Source organism: Lissotriton vulgaris, chromosome 10 (assembly GCF_964263255.1).
Source record: "Lissotriton vulgaris chromosome 10, aLisVul1.2, whole genome shotgun sequence".
NCBI classification, from domain to species: Eukaryota; Metazoa; Chordata; class Amphibia; order Caudata; family Salamandridae; genus Lissotriton; species Lissotriton vulgaris.
In genome coordinates, this window is record NC_141698.1 from 81202774 (window position 1) to 81217946 (window position 15173).

A 15173-nucleotide genomic window follows, 5' to 3' on the forward strand; every position below is an offset into this window, starting at 1 on the left:
ACGCTTTTCCCCCAGCACTTCTGATACCGCTGGTGGCACGCAAACTCAGGCAGCACTCGATGACTCTCATCCTGGTTGCTCCAACGTGGGCTCGCCAACCATGGTACACCACGTTTCTGGAACTCTCCGTGGTACCGCATCAGAGGCTTCATCTCACCCCCAGCCTTCTGACGCAGAGCCATGGCGACATTCAGCACCCAGATCCGCAACAGCTCAACCTGGCGATCTGGCTCCTGAAGTCCTAGAGTTTGGCTATCTCAATCTTCCCCCCGATTGTATGGACATCATTCGGGAGGCAAGGAAGCCCACTACTCGAGCTTGTTACGCAGCCAAGTGGAAGCGTTTTGTCATGTACTGTGTAAACCACAATATTGACCCACTGGACGCTTCCATTCAAAACATTATTTGCTACCTGTTCCACCTGTACCAGTGTAATTTGGCGTACTCTTCCATCCGCATTCATTTGTCTGCGATGGCAGCATACCTTCAGAATAGGCAACACCTATCCCTCTTTAAGGTCCCTGCTATCAAGGCTTTTCTGGAAGGACTCAAGAGGGTCATTCCACCGCGGACACCACCAGCTCCAGAATGGAACCTCAATGTGGTTCTTACAAGGCTGATGGGTCCTCCCTTTGAGCCACTGCACTCTTGTGAGCTTCAGTTTCTGACTTGGAAGGTTGCTTTCTTAGTAGCAATTACATCGCTACGGAGGGTTAGCGAGTTGCAGGCGCTCACCATCCAGGAACCTTTCTTCCAAGTACACGCTAACAGGGTGGTGCTCCGCACTAACCCTAAATTCTTACCCAAGGTTGTATCTCAATTTTACATGAACCAAACCATTGAGTTGCCAGTGTTTTTTCAAAACCCAGAGTCACTGGCGGAGCGGATGCTCCACACCCTTGATGTTAAGAGAGCCTTGATGTACTACGTCGACAGAACTAAAGATTTTCGTAAGACCAAGCAACTCTTTGTTGCTTTTGCCTCACACCACAAGGGAAACGCTATCTCCAAAGCTGGGATCGCTAGGTGGATAGTGAAATGCATTCCGATCTGTTACGCTAAAGCTAAACGCACTCTCACAATTCCACCAAGAGCCCACTCCACTAGAAAGATGGGGACCTCTATGGCTTTCCTAGGTAACATTCCCTTAGAAGATATTTGTAGAGCAGCTACATGGTCTACCACGCATACTTTCACTAAGCATTACTGTGTAGATGTGCACTCTAAACAGCAGGCAGTTGTTGGCCAGGCTGTTCTCAAAACGCTTTTTCAAACGGCTGCAGCTGGCACGGGCGGCCGCCGCTAATGGAGGGACTGCTATGTATTCTATGCACAGATATAAATTCAGCAGCCCACATGCCTCGAACTGCAAATGCTACTTACCAGTATGCATCTGTTCTTGGCATGTAGGGCTGCTGACATTCATATCGCCCGCCCTCCTCCCCGGCGCCTGTAGCAGCTGCAGTATTTTTTTTTCTTTACACATATTTTCATACTCTTAGCATAGGGCATCACTCACATATGTCACTCCATCTCTGCCAATGGCTAAAAACAATCTGGGGATGGAGGCGATGCCCATGCGCACTGTAGTCCTGGGGAGGAGCCACCTATCTCGTGATACTTCGAAAACTCTTCCAGGACAACAATGTGCAATCATCCGGACCCAACACTAGGCGGCGATCTATGCACAGATATGAATGTCAGCAGCCCTACATGCCAAGAACAGATGCATACTGGTAAGTAGCATTTGCAGCCTCGACCACGACGACCGCACCTCCGGGCCTTGACGTCGAAAGCTAGGCGAGAGCGGTCTCGCAAGCGGTTCGAGCTCCGGCAGTCGGCGCCGCTCCAGGTCCCGGTCCCACGGGAGGTCGGAGTCGCAGTCATCGCAGCTCCGGGAGTGGACATCGGGATCCAAGTCCTCAGGTAAGAGGCATGAGAGGTCGGAGAGGCGTCATCGCTCCTCCGACCCACCCCAACGCTCGCACGATGCGGCCGGGGGTTCGGGTGACCCCACCCCCGTGGCTCCGACTGAGTCGCAAGCGTCGCCGCCTGCCTCACACCTTCGGCCCCCTGGGCACGGCGCAACGCCGCAGGAGATCGAGCGGTACCTCATGGCCATGAGGTCCCTCCCTCCGCAGTCAGGTTCCGCAGCGCCTTCGGGCCCGACGGGCCGGGTGCTTCGGCCCCGACGCCGTCGGGTGCCTCGGCCCCGCCGCCGCAGACGACTTCGGTCCCGGCGCCGCAGGACCTCACCGGAACCGCTTCCGGATCCGGGTCGTCACCTGTCGACCTCACGACCTCACCGGCGCCGGCCCCAAGGGTGTCACCCCCGGCGCCCACTGTGGACGCCGTCCCCAGTCCTTCCTTCGGTCCAACTCTGGCGCCGGAACGGCGCCGCTTCCGACGGCCTTCGGAGATTTTTATTTCCATGAGGAGGCCCCGTCTGTTAAACCTGTTTTACAGGAGACGGGTGGCCAGGGTGACTGGGAGGGGTCTGAGGACCCTTTGGCACTGGAGTGCCAGTCTCCAGAGGACTGGACATATGAGCTTGGGGAGGTCAGTGGTCTTGACGCTTCGCCAGACACTGGATTTGTCTCCCCTCCCACCGTGGCTTCGGAGGAGGGGGCTGCTTATAGTGTAGTGTAGTGTTGACGAGGGCGCCCAAGGCCTTAAACCTTGAGCTCCCCGTCGCGGCCGTGAGGACTAACCTCCTCACTGAGGTATTCAAACCGCAGGCAAGCTCCAGTGAGCCTCTACTGCCGTTCAATGAGGCCTTGTGTGACGTTCTTGTGGGCACTTGGTCCAAGCCCGCCACAGGTCTGCCTGTGGATAGGAACGTGGCCAGACGCTACCGCCCGGCCCCGGGCGACCCTTGCTTTTTGTCCACCCATCCCACCCCGAGAGCCTGGTTATCCAAGCCTCTACTTCCCAGACCGCATTCCCGACGGCTCCGCCCGATCGGGAATCCAAGAGATATGAACAATTCGGGAAGAAGGTGTTCTCGTTGTGAGAAGGTGGCCTGATATGCAGTGCTCACTATTCTAGTGAACACTATGTATCAGTCCAGCAACCCTTATTGATGATTGGTTGTAAGTCAACCTTATAGACCAGCTATCCTAGTAGCGTGGATACGAGCAGTCTAAGGCTAAAGACTCGAGAGGGCGTGTTAAGCCAGCTGTTTACCACACATATACCCCTTGAACACCAAGTGAAAGGACACCACACAAGTGTTATGAAAATAAACAAGATATTTATTATAAATCACAACAGCCCTGTACTCTTTATGAGGACAGGGTACTAAGCACAACACAAAACTCTTACGAAAATACTTAAGTTAGCACAGTATATACAAATGCCCGAGGGGCACGGAAAACCATATACTCTGAAAGTGGAATGCGAAATTACTAGCAGGTAAGTACAGTACTAATAGGCTTTGGAATCGCTAGATCTTGACTATAGAATCTTCAGATTACTTCTAGGAGACCCAGGGGACTCGGGTGCAGAGTGTGCACTCTCACGCGGGATGCGGGACAAAGTCTATGGTAGCTAGAATTTGCAAAGTTAGTGTTCTCGGGCGAACCCGACCTGGTAGGAGGAAAACGAAAGTGGATTCTGACCCTTGGATAGTGAGGCTATGCTGGGGCACCGAAATGCCGAAGTTACCTAGCCCAGGGGCTGCAGCTGCATAGGACTCAAAGGACGTCGGGAATCCTCGTAGACGGACCAGGAGCCTGGAAGAAAGAAGTTGCTGGCAGGCGACCAGTGAAGAAAGTTCGATGGATCCAAGCCTGGATCGAAGGAAGATGACACCTGAAAGCAGAGGGGACCAAGTTCGTGACTACTAGCCAGTAGTCAGGTGGCACCAGGAGGGCACCGGATGGTAGTCACCTCGACTAGGTGGGTGGGTGACGCTGTGCTCGCAGATCTCACGGACCAGGAGGCGTTGTCGGCGACCAGGATGGAGGAGCGAGCTGTCCCACGATGGATGAAGCTGTCGGCGTCGCTGGTCCCAGGATTGGGCAACAAGCCTTGGCAAATTCAAGCCCACGCGGTGGACTCAAAATGGCGTCTGGAGTGGACCAGGAGGGTCCGGGGTGCCTCTCTTGAAGAAGGAAGCAAGGGCCAGTCTGGAGCAACCAGACCAGCAGCAGTGATGTAATCGGGCGTCGTGTAGAAGGCCACAAGCCAGCCGGCTAGTAGCCACACAGCGCGGTGAGCACGCAAAAGCAGAAGGGCCCCACGCAGATCGTGGAGATGCTGGAGGGCTGATCTTCGGTGCTGGAGCTGCTCAGGGTTGGGGCTTCTCGGACCCCAAAGCACTCACCAGTGGAAGACTCGGGGGGCTTGTTACAAAGAAGTCGTGCAGTATTGGCGATCGTCGGTCCCTCGAGGTCTCGTCGCACTCACAGTTCTCAGCTTTGCTGTAGAGGTGAGTAGAGGTCAGAGGTGCCAGGGAGCCGGGTCTCGTCGAGCTGGGTCGTCGGATTCGTGAAGAAGGACTTGCAGCAGACCGCAGTGTTCTTAGGATGGTGCCCGCTTGATGCAGGGTGACTACTCCTTAGCCACAAGGGAGAATCTTGAAGAAGAAATCTTGATGTCCTTTCGAAGAAAGTTGTGTCTTGATTCCAAAGATGATCTAATTTGAACAGGGGGCCCGCTCCCATCTTTATACTAAAAAAGGGGGCTGACCCGGTGACTAGGTCCTGCCTATGGGTGGGACTAGGAGGGGGGTGGTTACACCCCTCTGCCATGCCGGACTTTCCCCAGGCCAGGGGCTGGTGTGCCCCTGGAACTGGTTCTGACCGGCCTATGCGTAGTGAGCACCGGGGTGCCACTCAGCAGTCACCTTCCTGAAAAGCCCTGCCTACCCAGGATACACAAAACCATGTCTGGGATGGTGCTAGCACCGCCCCGGACAGGAAACCCTTTGTCCAAGCCTCCCTCGCTGGAAGGACTCCCAGCAGCAGGAGGTCAGACTCGTGTCTGTGGTGGCAGCATCCATTTTGTGGAGCTGAGGCTTTAGTTAACTTTAACCGGGATTCACAGTTACATACATGTCGTGTCCCTCTAGAAGGGTGGAATGCTAACCCCGTCGCCAGAATTGGCGAGGGGTTAGTATTCCAATTCGTATGACACCTTACTTGACATGTTTTGATAAAGCAATACCAAAGTTAGCATTTAACCGCGAGGATTATAATGCACTTAAGAGTATATGGTATGCGATATCATGGAACAGCTATTAGGACTTGATTCCGCAAGCTGCAGACAGGCTCAGCTCATGCCAGAGCACCATCTCACATGATTCCAAGCACTCTGCCTTCAGGATTGTCAAGGCCTGCCATAGGAGTGACTGATAGGAATCTGTGTGTCCATTTTAGGGTTAGGTATAGGCATACTACACCTACAGCAAAGGGTGATTACACGACTTTGCCCCAGCTGTCATGCAGCCAGTTGTGTCAAATTTAGGAGGCCAGCCAGGGGTGGCATAATACATGCTGCAGCCCCTGGCAGCCCTGGGTACACCCATGCCCTGAGTTACAGGGTCTGATAGGGTGGCCCAGTACCAATTGGAAATGCACCTAGGGTACATGGAATCCATTTTAAAGAGAGAGCAGTAGGCCTGGGGTCCTGATTGGCAGGATCCCAGGTCGACTATGTCAAAAACCAGCTAAAACACAGGGCACAAAGTTGGGGGCAACCATAGTCAGGATGTACCTTCCTACACACGTCCCTGAGGTTGGGACTGCGGTCTGCCAATACCGCGTGTCTCTTGGGCCGCTACACCCACACCCTGTGGGACACGGTCGCGGGCGTGCTGCCACAATGTATGGAGGAGGTCCGGGCTAAACTCAGCCAAGCCCTTGTGGAGGGCCGAGATGCAGTGCGATATTCCATCCGGTGTGGGCTGGATACCACGGACTCACTGGGCAGGGCGATGGCAACGACAGTGGCGGTTCGGTACCACGCCTGGTTGAGGTCCGCCAACTTTTCGGCCGATGTCCAGGCCACACTACTGGACATGCCGTTTGATGGCCGTCGCCTCTTTGGCGACAAGGCAGACCATGCGCTCGAGTGTTTTAAGGACTCCAGGGCTACGGCCAAGACCTTGGGCCTCTCGGCAACACGCCAGCGGTCGGGTGCCTTTCGCTCCTTTCGTGGCCAAGGAAGGGGCGCCCCACACGTGCTGCCAGCCACGCGCCGCAGAATGTTCAACGGCGCGGTGGCGGCCGTGGAAACCGCCGCGGCGGCGGTCGGGGACAACGGCGTGGCCAGTCCACACCTTCCCAGTCAGAGTTTTCAGGCCCATGTGACGCCTGTGGGAGGCAGGGTTCGCCATCACCTCTCCCACTGGCGCACTGTCACGTCGGACAGGTGGGTGCTGAAAATCGTCCGAAGGAGCTACTCCCTCCCCTTCGAGGCGACCCCTCCAGCCATGCCACCGCAATTCCACCGCGTGTCGGCGATTCACTTGCAACTTCTGCAAGAGGAAGTCATGGCCCTCTTGGCCAAGGGGGCCATCGAGCGCGTTCCTGGGCCGGAAGTAGGGTGTGGTTGTTACTCCCACTACTTTCTGGTACCCAAGAAGGGCAAAGGGGGCCTACGCCCTATCTTGGACCTGCGGAACGTCAACGGCTTCCTCCGGAAGGAGAAGTTCAAGATGCTGACTTTGGCTCAGGTCTTAGCTTCCCTAGACCCTGGAGACTGGCTGGTTTCGTTGGACTTGCAGGACGCTTATTTTCACATCCCCGTCCTGCCGGCCCACCGGCGTTACCTGCGGTTCACGGTAGGCCTCGAGCACTTTCAGTTTACCGTGCTCGTCTTCGGCCTTACAAGCGCCCCACGGGTGTTCACGAAGGTGATGGCGGTGGTCGCAGCTCATCTGCGCAGGTTAGGGGTGTCATTCTTCCTCTACCTCGACGACTGGTTGTTGAAGGCGGGCTCGCCCCAGACAGTCGTCAGCCACCTCAAGACTACGGCCGACCTCCTGCACTTGCTGGGGTTCTCCATCAACGTGCCGAAGTCGCACCTGTGTCCCTCTCAGAAGCTCCTCTTCATCGGAGAGGTTCTCGACTCGGCGCAGTTTCGGGTTTACCCACCCGAACAGCGGGTTCGGGATATACAGGCTCTGATTCCAATCTTCCAGCCTCTATCCCGAGTCTCGGTCAGGTTGACGCTGCGGCTTCTGGGGCTGATTGCCTCCTGCATCCTTCTGGTGCATCATGCCCGGTGGCGGATGCGGGCTCTGCAGTGGGACCTGAAGTTTCAGTGGGCCCAGCATCAGGGCAACTTGTCGGATCATGTCTTGATCTCGGAGGGCACTGCGAGACAACTGCAGTGGTGGCTCACGGACCGCGATTGGGTCAGTGGCAGCTCCCTCTCCCTCTCCCTACCCCACCCGGAGCACGTGGTTGTGACGGACGCGTCCCTCCAGGGCTGGGGAAGCCACATGGGAGAGGCGGAGATCAGAGGCCTCTGGTCTCCGGCGGAGTCCCGGCTCCATATCAACCTTTTGGAGCTGCGGGCGATTCGTCTAGCACTGAAGGCATTCCTCCCCTCTGTCCGGGCGAGTGTAGTGCAGGTGTTCACGGACAACACCACCGCCATGTGGTACTGCAACAAACAGGGCGGGGTGGGGTCGTGGACCCTATGCCAGAAGGCTCTGCGCCGCTGGCAGTGGCTGGAACATCAGGGCGTGACCCTGGTGGTTCAACACCTGGCAGGTTCTCTAAATGCCAGGGCGGACAAACTCAGCCGTCAGTGCATGATGGATCACGAATGGCGTCTGAACTCGGACGGGGTGCAAGGCCTCTTTCAGCAGTGGGGAGAGCGTTGGTTAGATCTATTCGCCACAGAAGAGAACGCTCAATGTCATCAGTTCTCCGCGTTGGAATTTCCAAGGCGGCACTCGCTCGGAGGCGCTTTTCGTCGCGAGTGGAGTTGCGGTCTATTGTACGCCTTTCCGCCTATACCACTTCTGCCCAGAGTGCTGAAGAAGATCAGGCGCGACCGGGCCCAGCTTATCCTTGTGGCTCCGGACTGGGCACGAAGATACTGGTATCCCGAGCTACTCAGCATGTCAGTCGATCCCCCGATTCGTCTGCCTCTTCGGGAGGACCTTCTGTCGCAGCAGCAGGGGACGGTTCTGCATCCGAACCTGTCCAGTCTCCACCTACAAGCTTGGAGATTGAGCGGCGGCAGTTGAGGCCATTTGACTTGCCTCCCGAAGTCTGTGATATCATTCTGGCAGCCAGGCGTCCCTCCACTAAGTCGGTATATGCCTGCAGGTGGAACAGATTTGTGGCATGGTGCACAGCAAAGGCTGTGGACACACTCTCTGCACCCCTTTCTGAGGTTCTCCTCTTTCTTCTTTCTCTTGCCCAGCAGGGCTCTGCTCTGGACACTCTCAAGGGGTACCTTTCTGCCCTTTACGCCTTCTTACGGCTATCTGATCAGCCTTCCTTGTTCAAGTCCCCATTGTAAATAGGTTTTTGAAGGGCATCACACACATGTTTCCTCCTGTTCCCTTCGTGATGCCCCAGTGGGACTTGAATCTTGTGCTTACTTACCTCATGTGTGCTCCCTTTGAGCCGCTCCATAACTGTCCTCTCCGTCTTCTTACTCTGTAGACAGCTTTCCTGGTTGCCATCACCTCTGCCACGAGAGTGAGTGAGCTCCAGGCTCTTTCTTCTACACCTCCTTTCCTCTCTGTTCATCCGGACAAGGTTGTGTTGAGAACAAGACCTTCCTTCTTGCCCAAGGTTTTCACGGCCTTCCACATCGGGCAGTCCATTACTTTGTCCACCTTTTTTCCGCCTCCGCATCCCTCGAAAGAGGAAGAGAGGCTCCATCGTCTGGACCCAAAACGTGCGCTCTCTTATTATTTAGATCGCACACACCAGTTCCGGGTGGATGACCAACTCTTCGTTGGTTACGTGGGCGCTAAGAAGGGAAAGGCGGTGCACAAAACGACCATCTCGTGGTGGATCATCTTGTGTATCCAGGCATGTTACTCCATGGCCAAAAAGGAGCCCCCTGCTGGATTGCGGGCTCATTCTACTCGGGCCACGGCAACTACAACTGCTCTGGGCCGAGGAGTTCGCTTGCAGGACATTTGCCAGGCAGCTATGTGGGCCTCGCTGCACACGTTTGCAAGATACTACTGCCTGGACAGCCAAGTCCGGAGGGATGGCTTCTTTGGCCGTTCCGTCCTCCAGGACTCTCTGGTGTGATTATTGGTTCGCAGACCCACCACCGGGGTTGGTATTGCTGGGGTATCTATTGTAAGGTAAGGAATCTATCACTAACTTGTCTCTTTCAGATGCACAAATTACTACTTGTGTAACGATATATCTGTTAAGAGACATTAGTTAGTGATAGATTCCTTTCCGACCCACCCATCCTCCCCGTTCTGCGAACCAATATCTAGGGTTAAGGTCATCCCCTTTCAGGGCCCTAGTTTCATGGCAACCGGGTTTGGTTCTATCATGGCTCTGCGTATCTGGCGCGGAAAAGCTGTGTATCAGAACTGACGTCCGCGCGCATGGGCGGCGTCTAAGCCTCCGACGTCATTCCGGCGCTAACGACGCCGACGACGGACGCGGAGCCGCAGACGACGCCTACCGACGCGCAGGGGTATTGTTACGCAAAAATTTCCGGATCCAGTCTGACGCCTGGGGATATTCTAAGGTAAGGAATCTATCACTAACTAATGTCTCTTACAGATATATTGTTACACAAGTAGTAACTTGTGCGTTAATTCAGTGGATATATTTTATCCTTTACCTGCCATAATCAAAGGTTAAAAATATTCACTCCTGTAATTTTGAATCTGATGTTTTAGAATTATAACTTTACTCTTGTCTAATTATGTTACTTTGAGTGGTTTGTTGTATCTTCTTCAGGTGAATGACAATTCGAACACTGCAGGTTCGCCAGGAGAACTGTTGTCCAGACGCTGTGTAAACCTTCTGAAAACAGCTTTGCGACCGGATATGTGGCCTAAATCAGAGCTTAAACTGCAATGGTTTGACAAATTGCTTATGACAGTGGTGAGTTCATATACAAGCATTTTTTGAGTAATGAATCCGCTTCTCATTCTGTCTCCAAAAAACTGAGGATAAATAGTAATATTGTAATGGGGGGAATAATTATGTTCAAACTCCTTCCTATGGAATTAATTTATGCATACAACTATGAGACGTAATTTCTCCAATTGTTTGTGTATTTGAAATGTTTATTGGAAAGTAAACATGTAATACAGAGTAAAAGTATAACATTAAAAAAAAACTGTTCGTCTGAATATAAACATGAAATAGTCAATACTATTTGAAAGGTTAAAAAATAATATGAGAGTCTAATGAATATTAGTGAAAGTATAGGTAGGACTGAACTGAAATTGTTAATCGGCATATAGTTCCAAAAAGTAATCTCATGACCGATTGAACCGTCCCACAGTTTCGCCACTTAATGCACATGATATTCTACCCATACTAAACATATGAATACCATTTTAGGGTTGCTTTACAGTTGAACTCAATCACAGTGGCAAGGTTTTATATTCACATTTGGCATCCACTTCATGAAAAAAAGACCATCCTGTCAAGAGACGTATCCTAAAGCGAACAAGTAAATCCACTGTGAATTAATTGATGACAAGTGTGTCAGTCTGTGTCGGTTTGGTGAGAGAGGCATATGGATTAAAGCTATACACAGTACCTGCCCCGAAGTTGACTTGTCTGTAAAAATAAGCATAAAAAATGCAATAGGTCTCGCCTTTCATTAGGTTAAAGCCATTTACTTTGCTATACAATACCATTAGCAAAGCAAATGGCTTTAACTTAATCAAAGGCAGGACCTATTGCATTTTCAATGCATGTTTCTATTTTGGCAGTGCCAGGGAAAGGCTGGCAGTCAAGAAGAGAGAGAAAAAAAAAGTCCCCCATCCTGGAAGAACACTCCCAGGGAGTCAGAGTCAATACTATTCTGTGTTATAATACCAAACTCCCACTTTGGAACATTATGTAATACAATACGCTTGCTATGTAGCCACATGAAACATGGGGGCCACTCAGAAAACATTTGTACCTTCAGAGGAGCCTCCTTAGCGGTGAGTCTCTTGAAGGTATAGACATCTCCACCAGGGCAGCAGAGAGCTCTAAATATGGTGGGTGGGAGTCTGCTAGGGTGGCAGAGGTAATTAACCTGCCACCCTGGCAGATGACAGCACACCGGCCAATCTCTAAATGAGGGCTTAAGTTCTTCTAGGGAAGAAATCGTATTTATGCGCCTGTACAAACTGTGCAAAAGCAGGGATTCAACCCACTTACTTTTCAGGAACAAATTTTCCCAAAGCTTATATTTAGAGGTGAGTTTAGGCCCCACTGCCACCACCCCACACAAACTCCACAAGGCATAGCCGCTGACAATAACTGCCGTTCATTGCACGGGTGCCCGGGCTGCAGAGGGGAAAGGGTAGCAGAAAAGCTCCTGAAGCCCAAGGCACCATTATATTAGCATACAAATAATTTAGATTTACCGCAATTGAAGCTCCCACACATGGAGAAGCAGTGGACCAAACACTGCTGCCAGCCAGGTGCGATTCAAAGAGTGTAATAAGCCTGCATTTTCGGTGCCTGAAGGGATATGACATTATTTTTGGGGAGGAGTCAGGCAGGAAACAATGGTTCACTGTTAAAGATTTCTCAGGATGTGGCTGCTTCCTAGATATGGAGTCTGCTGAAAATCGTTAAAGGATGGCAACTATTTCATTTTTATAAATAGGCAATGGAAGGCACATGAATTCACGGATTACATATCATATCCGAAGGGCGGAGGCACTGCAAATCAAAAAGCTTTGCAGTTTCAATTCAAGAAACCTTTCTCCCCTTGGAGGCAGCATTGTACTGTAAAAAGGACAGACCACAGCTAAAAACATTTGCAGCAAGTGACAGACGGCAGAAAGAAAACAAGCTGTCGTCAGTGTGAAAAATATAGTGCGTCTATCTCATGCCACGAGTCAAGCATCCATTCCCCGCGTGCACATCATCTGTCCGTCCACCTGCACATCTGGAATCCTTTTTGATTCCAAAAGGCCCTTGCATGGCGAGTGCAGCACATGCGCGCTGCTAAGGCGAGACGTAAAAACCCATGAGCAGCGGACCTGTTCTGATGAAACTCCAAATGAAAAGACTGATACCTCCGAAATGCCAAAACACAACTGAAGCAACCACTGCACCCATTGCCTCTGGCCTGAGTTAAAGTGGGCCAACGGTGTCAACAAAGACTCCCAGAGCTAGAGTCCATTGTGGTTTCACCCTTCCCTGACTCCTCTAAGACGCCTGCAGCTCCTTGCACACACACCCCGACCACAACTACTCTGATAAGAGAAACCAGATGCCCAAAGTCACCTTTGCCCTCTTGCCATTGGTGGTGTACTCCTGGTGCTACCTTGGACTCTGCCCACCACCTTAACTCCTGGAGATTGGTCCTGTAAGTCGCTATACAATACCTGCTTGTAGAAAAAATGTATCTTCAAAAATATACTTAACTGACCGATTTTTCTCTGATTCCTAAACATATATAAATATACTTGCTATTTTTATAAATGGATGTTGATCTCCTTCTTGAGTCGGGTAGTAATTTATTAATCATTGTGTGTATTTACAAATGTCTTGCACTCCTCTGTGTTAAGCCTAAGGCTGCTCCCTACACTACCCCAAACAGAGCACCTTGGGATTGCATAGCAAGCCTGCCCACTGGTAACGGAACCTCTGGACTCTTTACACTGTATATCAGATTAGTGGTCTATCAGATAGACATCTAGCCGTAGATTCCTTACTGTAGAATTATTCCCAGGCGCCAGACTGGATCATGAATTTTTTCTTACAGCTGTACCCTTGCACGTCGGTAAAGGGTATTGAATGACTCCGTAGCGATGTCGTCCCCTGGATGTAGTGTCGTTAAAGTCCATATATGCCCTCCCTTCAACGCGCTGATGTCAGTTTCTTCCTTTCCGTGCTTCCTTGTGGATCCGGAGTACGATACCTCTGGCCATTTTTAGCCTTGCTCAACGGTTTTCAATGACGGTGCTTTTTTCTGGATGTTTTCGAAGTCCTGGGGTCTACTGTGTCAGCCTTCATCCTATTTGCATGTGGTGTCTGTGTGCCCACCATGACTCCGAAGGATGCTGCTCGAGTCCTCAGCTCCGACCGTCGGCCCTGCAGGAGCGTTGCATGACACTGAAAGCCGTGCAGTGGTCGATCATGGGCAAGGTCATCTTCTTCCTCTGAGCACAAGTCGAGGGCCAGCTCCCGAAGTCCTTCGTCTTTGCTGTTGCCAGGTAAGTCATGCCGTAGGCAGTCGACACTGCAGGCTTCCCCTACTTTACTGCGTACGTGCGATGTCCCTGACTCGCCTCCTATTCCTCCGATTTCAGAGTGGGAGTAGGTGTCTGTTCCACGCCTTCCCGTTTTCCCAGCATCCAGGTGACTGTGCCTCAGATGAGGGACTACTATCTCACCCTTCTTGTCATATTTGGATTTCAAACTCCCTCTGATGCACCTCTTGACCAAAGAAGGTCAGTGACCACCTCTCTTGGTGGCAGCATGGCCCTCCAAATCCGTGCTCAACTTCCTTTTGGCTCCAGTGCACAGCCCTTCAAAGTTACCACCTGTGACGCCTATATCAGATCCGTTGGCATCGATAACACTAGTTGCCTCTACTGTCTCTCTTTTCCCTGATGCGCTGTCTTCTCTTTGCCGGTCGTCATCGGTAATGGAGCAGGTGGACCAGTCCCCCAAGGCTTCCTTCCTCTGTTTTCAGGGAGCCCCCTGCTTTTTTTTTATCTCCATGGCACAAGGGTGTTTTGGTGATGTGCATACTCACATACATGAACCTTTCCGGAGTTTCATCGGGTTTCTGGCCTTGGTGACGCCAGTGGCCTTGATTCTTTCCCATCCTCAGGCCTGTTTCCTCCTCGCCTCGAAGGCTAGCTCGGCTTTTGCTCAGTTTTTGCTGAGAGACGATGTAGTTCTGGGGCTGAAACTTCCTTCTGTGAAAGTGTCCATTGATCCTTTACATGGGGTGCGTTGGCAGAGCCAGCTGAGAACTGAGCTTGCGCTTCTCTTCAGTGAAACCCTTTCAGATTTACTTTGAGGCGCTTGGTGCTTAGCCCGTTTTAAGGGCCTCTGTGTACAGGCCTATTGCTCATGGGCACCATCTTGCCCCTGGACACCCGCTCTGCTTTTTCCATCAGCCTTCTCTTCAAGACTTTGTGGTTCAGGCTGCTACAGCCTCCCCTGTCATTGGCACCGTACCTGACGTCCCTCCAGACAGGGAGTCTAAAGGGCTGGACACTATGATATATTTTCTGCTACCAGCTCTAGTTCATGGTCCATTAGTACGACTTGTGTTTTGGGCTGTTTTTCTCATGTATTGTGGGATTTAGCCAGGGGCCTTCTCCCCTTCGTCCCCGATGACTCTATGGACACTGCTGCTCAGTCGATCCAGGATGGCCGTCAAGCGGCTACATTGATGATTTGTGGTGGCATGGATACCACAGTTTCTGTTGGGCTGGCCATTGCCCTTACTGCAGCTCTACTCCTACATTCCTGGCTACTTACCTTTGGCTTCTGTTTGCCTTGGTGAACATTCCTTTCGAAGGCCACTATCTGTTTGGCTCTAAAGCACACTCTGTTTTATGCCGTTTTCGGGATGCTAGGAGTTGAGCGAAATCTTAAGCCCTGATTGCTATACCAACATCTTTCGCCCCTGTACTCAATCTGGCTGGAGATGGTTTCCTTTATTTCCTGTGTTTGAGTCGTTATGGGGCAGTGCCAGTTGGCTTCTTCTTTTCACCTGTCCCTCAGTGTGCCATCCAAGGCAGTGCCCTACCCCGGCGGGTATTTTTTTTTTACTTATCTTATCTTATAGAGGACTGATTGTGATCCCTGGTTGTTTTCTGGGATGCATCTTATTTTATGAGCCTGTTTGGTGTCTACACCGATGGCTGCACAGTATCCATTGCTTTCTACCCCAGTTCTGCTTGGGTTGTTTTCCTAGAATTGTGTGGATGCACTGTTGCCTTGTTCCCTATTCTACAGGATACTTCGTCTATATGCCTTACAGGTATTCCTCTGTTTTATTATGCCATAATAACCCTCATAGGGGAC

The 15173-nt window shown here is 51.8% G+C and overlaps 1 protein-coding gene across 2 annotated transcripts in view; it reads left to right on the top strand.

Annotated features, from left to right (window-relative positions):
• Window positions 1–15173, top strand: part of TRRAP (transformation/transcription domain associated protein) — a 737638-nt gene that overhangs the window by 401820 nt on the left and 320645 nt on the right. For both annotated transcript variants that reach the window (XM_086940544.1, XM_086940545.1), the window contains one exon: window positions 9906–10052. In XM_086940544.1, coding sequence (XP_086796670.1) covers window positions 9906–10052 — 147 coding nt within the window. The remainder of the gene's footprint in view (window positions 1–9905; window positions 10053–15173) is intronic.